This window comes from Pristis pectinata, chromosome 20 (assembly GCF_009764475.1).
Source record: "Pristis pectinata isolate sPriPec2 chromosome 20, sPriPec2.1.pri, whole genome shotgun sequence".
In the NCBI taxonomy this organism is placed as follows: Eukaryota; Metazoa; Chordata; class Chondrichthyes; order Rhinopristiformes; family Pristidae; genus Pristis; species Pristis pectinata.
Window position 1 is genome coordinate 1207992 of NC_067424.1, and position 6000 is coordinate 1213991.

General features: G+C 47.1%; 1 protein-coding gene across 2 annotated transcripts in view; it reads left to right on the forward strand.

The window, feature by feature from the left end:
* LOC127580813 (plexin-A2-like) overlaps nt 1–5490 on the forward strand; it is a 470755-nt gene extending 465265 nt beyond the window's left edge. For both annotated transcript variants that reach the window (XM_052034725.1, XM_052034724.1), the window contains exon 32: nt 1486–5490. In XM_052034725.1, the coding sequence (XP_051890685.1) occupies nt 1486–1581 (96 nt within the window). In that variant the 3' untranslated portion in view covers nt 1582–5490. The remainder of the gene's footprint in view (nt 1–1485) is intronic.
* Nucleotides 5491–6000: the final 510 nt, after the last annotated feature.

Genomic DNA, 6000 nt, shown 5'->3' on the forward strand with positions numbered 1-6000 from the left:
ATCAGCCCAAGTCCCTGGAAATAATTTGCCTCAGCCAGGCAGTTGTCTTTTTGTTGAAATAATTTAGTCTCAAACCCAAAGTATCCTGAATGACAAAGTAAAATGAAAACATGATGAAACAAAAAAAATCACATCAGATGAATAATTTAAGTCAGAACTAGAAGGAATACAGCAAGCTGAGAGGAAAATTGGACGAGCAGAGTGAATGTAAAAGGGAGCCCAAAGTCTGATGCAGCAATGTGAATGGTGAGCAGGTGGTAAGAGACAAGGTGGGAGTATTGTGATCTGCAGGCAGAAGGCAGGGCTGGAATACTGAGGACAGGGTCTCGGCCTTCACCAGAGAAGACCATACTGCCAACACCTGGGAAGGGGAGGTTGTGGGGTAATGGACAGGTGAACATCGAGGAGGGAAGGCACTGGGTATGTTTTAAATGGACATCACCTTGTCTGGGTAGGATGTACCCTTGATTACTGAGGCAGGAGGGAGCAGAGGTTAGAAGAGGGAGTAAAGGTCAGAATGGGCTGTCATTATCTCCCAGTTTCCCCTGACATCGGGGAGGAGACAGAGGGCTGGGGAATGTTAAACGTGACCTCCTTGTTCAGGAGAGGACCGTACCTGCAGACCAGCCAGTTTAACTCTCAGTGTCGGGGAAACTTTTAGAAACAATAATTAAAGAATTGATTAATGGGCCCTGGGAGAAGTTTGAGTTAATGAAGGGAGCCAGCAGAGGTTTGTTAAAGGCAAATCGCGATTAACGGAGCTGATTGAAAATGTCGATGCGATAACATGGAATGCAGAAGAAGGTTTCATGGATTTTCAGGAAGGGTCTAATAAAGTCCCGTAAGAAAGCTGATTGGTGCAATGAAAGGGGTCAGTGTCGGTATGGATAGGAGATCAGCTTCCTCAGTCCCTCTCCCATCTCCTCCATCCTCACCACCAGGAACGTGGCAGGAGCTCAAGGACTGGGTTACAATGGCCTCTGCTGCTTTGCTTCCTTCTCCTGATCCACTGGGCAAAACTTCAAAACCTCTCCTGCCATCTTTGTTTTTCCCTCTTTCACTTCCTGATGTGTCTGAGCCACCCTGTCCCTGAGAACCTCCACCACTCTCCTGCTGCCTGGTAGGGCTCCCACTAAAGCACTCGCCATCCACTCTGGCCCTATGTCAGCTGGTAGTATTAACCCTTCCCTCACACCTCTCCTGATGTCATCACCCTGTCTAAAAGATCCCCAAACACCTCCCTTGCACAGTACTACTCATCTCCAACCTTGGTTTTCTCTGCAAAGTCCTTGAATGTGTAGTAGCCCAAACCTCTGCCCAGGTTGCCCACTCCAGTCAGTCTTCTGCCCCTACACCAGTGCCACAACCACTCCTTCCAGGGTTTGCTAATTCCACACAACAGAGATAATTTCCCCTCTGCCCTGTGAGTTGTCACACTTGTAGAAAACCTTCTGATGGCAGCCTCACATTCTCTTCCTTTTGCAGATAACTGCTGCCCTGGAACAAGACGAACAAGCCCGGAGACAGCGACTCTCGTACAAAGTGGAGCAGCTGATCGCCGCCATGTCCCTAGAGAGTTGAGCACTGTGTCTTCAGGACCTAGAATCGACAGTGAGCGCTGGAGAAAGGGAAGCTGTGAGATGGCAAGAACCAAGCATGGACCTGTGGTCATCCCATGGCCAATCCTTGCCCAGTGGCTGAGATGGCTGTTTCAGTTTGAAAGGGGCTGGGTGCCTCTGTTTTCTGTTTCTTTGAATACAGCTGTGTTCACAATACTACCTTTAGTTGACTTGCAGTTGGGATTCTGATAAGCTTGATAAAATGGTTTACCTTTCCCAAAGGTAACTTTGGAAGTACAGCTAATTGTTCTTCGTTTACTGATCATTGGACCAGGACTTGGTGCTAATGACCAATGTGGGCAGTTTCTGTGGCTGGGATGGGAACCGCGCGGTGAACTCGGCACAGTGCCGTAGACGTTACCTCCCTGCTGCTGCGAGAACACCTCTCACCGGCACCACAATCACGCACAACTGGCCAAAGCCTCTTCCACCAAGGAGACAGGCTGGTGGCACCATGCTCCCAGTGAAGTTCGACTAAAGAACAGGGGACTTCACAAACAGAAGTGTGGGAACTTTTGGCTGCAGCCTTTGCCTTTCTTTGGTCAATGCCAACCCTGCTTCACCACAACCTCTATCATTCCGATACAGAACATTTCTGCACACGTGAAGACAAAGTCATCTGTGCATTGGCATTGTCTGTTTTTTAATGTTACTTCTGCATTCATTCTGCAGATGAAAATTCCATCATTGCTGCTATATCACTGAACTATTCTGTGTGATAACACTAGTCAGTGTGCAACCTGAGGTTTGTGCTGCACATTGTGGCTTCAACCTTGAATGTAATTCTGTGGCACAGTGGGAAACGTTATACTGGGAATCCATCAATGCCAGTGTCGATGATCCTGTCAATCCCAATCCTGTCTTTCACTGATCCCTACTGCAGTGCATAACTGCCCCTTTCTGTGGTATCCTCATCCCCTGACTGTCCTTCCCGACTGTTGTGTTTCCTCAGGGAGGGGAACCTGATGACAAACACTGCCTGAGCAGGATGTCTTCCCTTTCATCAAATCCGGTCACTGGGAAGGATGGGACTGATCAGCTCAGTATCCCAGGCAGGGGATCACAGAAGGGTGTGTCAGCTAAAGGTGGAATTGGCTGGACCTGCCCCAATAAATCTCAGTGGGCTTCCCTCGGCAGCGACTGAGGACGGCACCACGCTGGAGCTCCCGGGACCCACTGCCGCATCCTCACCCCAAACGGGAGCAGCTCGATTTGCCAAGAACCAGATCGGTTTGCAGTGTTGATTTGCATCACCAGCAATGACATTAGAATGGTGTCTGTACTGGGAATAATTTGTGTTTGGGCTCTGATGTTCCTCAAGTTATTGAGAGGGTTCAGGTTCTCATTGCTCCGACGTGTTTCCCTCTCTCGGTGTCATTGCGGCAGGTTTGTGGGAACCTGACCAGGCGAGACTTGGGCACCTCCAGTGTTGGTGGCTGAGCCGGCCTTTGGTGCGCTGGGAGCCAGCAGGTAGGAAGCAGAACAAGGGAAGATGCTCCGAGGTGAGGTGTTTGCTCCCCACAGTGTGTGGAAGTTACCAGCTGAACGTTGGTGGCACAGACCGAGGTTACTCAGAGGGAGGCACAGACTGCCAGCGCACAAGGCAAGGCGAGGGTTAGAAGAGGTGCAGTGCCAAAGATTTTATGTTACTGTCTCCTGTCATACAACGGCAACAGCAGAATCTGTGAAAATCCTTCCGAACTACTTCACCTTCCCCCCCTTCCACATTGAGAAACCAAAGGTGTTCGAAGTGCATGACCTGGCTCCACACAACCTGTAGAAATGTAAATATTGTCCATACCTCTGAGTGAGAAGGGAAACCCAGAACTACTTTTTATTGCTGTTGTGCTTGGTTCTCTAGTAATTCAGTTCCTGTACAAAGATGTGGGTGGTGTTATTTGCACATTTGTGAGAAGCTGTCTATTGTGTTTGACATAGTTTCACCTAATGTTTCTGAATCAGTGGCTGCGAATGGGTATTGAAACTGGAAGAGAGGAGCAAATGGAGTGTCAATCTGTGTACGGGCAGAGTGAGTGGATGGCTTGGAGCCAGATGTTGGCTGGATGGCATAGAACCAGATATGAATGGAATGCACGCAGTACCAGATGTTGACCGGATAGCACAGTACCGGATGTTTTGATGGTACTGTACCAGATGTTGAATGAATGGCACGTGGTGCCAGATGTTGTGCAACATTTTTGTTTGGAAAGTAGTTTTGTGAGTTGTTCCTCTGCATGCTGTTAGTCAGAACCTGAACTAATCCGTTACTCCGAGCAGGGTTGCTATAAGTTAGGCTGAGCAGTCTTATTGTAAAATGATAAGGACACACAGGTGACACTCCTTCATATGTTGTTCTATGCTTCAGGTTATTGTTTACCTCTCGGGAAACATCTCTGTTTAAAGCTGTAGATGTATGGCTGTACGTGCTCAGTGTGCGTGCGTGGCTGTACGCGCTCAGTGTGTGTGCGGGGCTGTATGTGTGCGTGTATGCACGGCTGTACGCACACAGTATGCGCGCGGCTGTACTCCACGTTTCCAATTAAACGCTGAAATGTTTAATCACAACTGTCACTTAAGCAGCAAGACCTGAGCTTGCAATTCCAAACAGTTGAGCTGCTTCACCCAGCACTGAATGAGCCTCGTGTGTCCATGATTGTCATCAGTTCAACTTAATCACATTGATTCCAAATCACTCATCACAAATTGGTTATTCATGTTTTTTAAACATCTGGTAGAATTCCTATGACAACATTTAAAATCCTTCAGGATATTCACTAATGAACAGTTGCTCAGGCATCCAGTAATTGTTGGTTTGGAATGTAAGAAATCAACATTCAGATAATCGGAGAAAGAGCGTTACAGGAATGCTGGGAAGCTGTAACAGGGCAAACTGTACAATTTATTCAATAGTTATTCATCAGTGACTAGATCACCAGAACAAATGTTTGCAGAACAATTCAACCATAAACCATCCAGAGAGACATTGATTTAACATTTTTCATTGGACTGGCAAGGTAAAGATGATGCAGTGAAGTCACCTCAGAGTAATGAAATTTGATCTGCTCAAGTTGACCATCTGAACTACACCATAGAGTGGTGGAGCGCGGAAACAGGCCTGTTGGCACAACCCATCCATGCCGACCAAGGTCCCATTTACCTGTGTTTTGTCCATGTCCCTCTAAACCTTTCCTATCCAAGAACACCAATCTTTATCCCTTTCTTGGTATTTGGACCACAAAGACAAAATCCGTTCTGTTCATAATTATCCCATTACAGAGGCAATATAAAGCTGCCATCCAGTTATTGTCACCAATTTAAACAGTGCTTTATCCTGTCAGTGTTCTGTAGAAACCCTGTTCTGTTCACCGGATCCCTCATCTTTCACCCCAGACCATCTCTGGCCCTCTGGCTATTGTGCAGTGAAAACTGGAGCTCTGCAATGTGAAGGGAATGTTCCAGGTCAGTTTGAAGAACACTGTTGGGGTGAGGATGATCCACTAAACTATTTAAAAATCGTGGAGACACAGGAGACAGCAGATGCTGGAATCTGGAGCAACAGACGATCTGCTGGAGGAACTCAGCAGGTCAAGCAGCATCTGTGGGGGGAGAGGAATTGTCGAGGATTCAGGCCGAAACCTTGCAGCAAAACAGTCCCGATGCAGGGTTTCAACCTGAAATGTCACCAATTCCGTTCCTCCCACAGATCCTGCTCGACCCGCTGAGTTCCTCCAGCAGAGTGTTTGTTGCTCAGTTTAAAAACCGTTCCTATTTGTTATATTGTGTACCTATTGTATATATGAATCGCTCCTATTTTGCAAGCCAGAATCACTTTGTACTGTTGTTGTATATAAATAAAAGTAACTTGATAAAACATTATCAGGTTAATTATTCCTCTCTTGGCATTTGCTGAGGTAACTTCTCGCTCTGGGTGATAGTGACACACACTGAAATAACCTCAGCGTGTGGTGCACCCGCAGATGTTGATGACCAACCCTTCACCGCTCAAAGGTTGATAAAATGGCACAGCAACAGCAGTCAGATATCAGCTTCTAAAACCGACAGTTTTGCTAACAATCTGAAGTTTAGTGGCTGAAATGGACTTTCCCACAGGAGAAACTGTTCCATTTCAGAGCCTGACTCCTGTGGAGCCTCGAAGCAGACATAACATCCTGGCTCGTTCTATCCTCCTCCCGGAACGAGAACACTATAGGTAGAGCGACTGAGGTATGTGGGCAGACAACAAAAGACAAAGTTAAATCATAATTGGACCTTTGTTTGGTACACCACACAAACTTCTGGAGGAACTCAGTGGGTCAGGCAGCATTTGTGGAGGAAAATGGACAGTCAAGGTTTCGGGTTGAGACCCTTCACTTGGACTGAA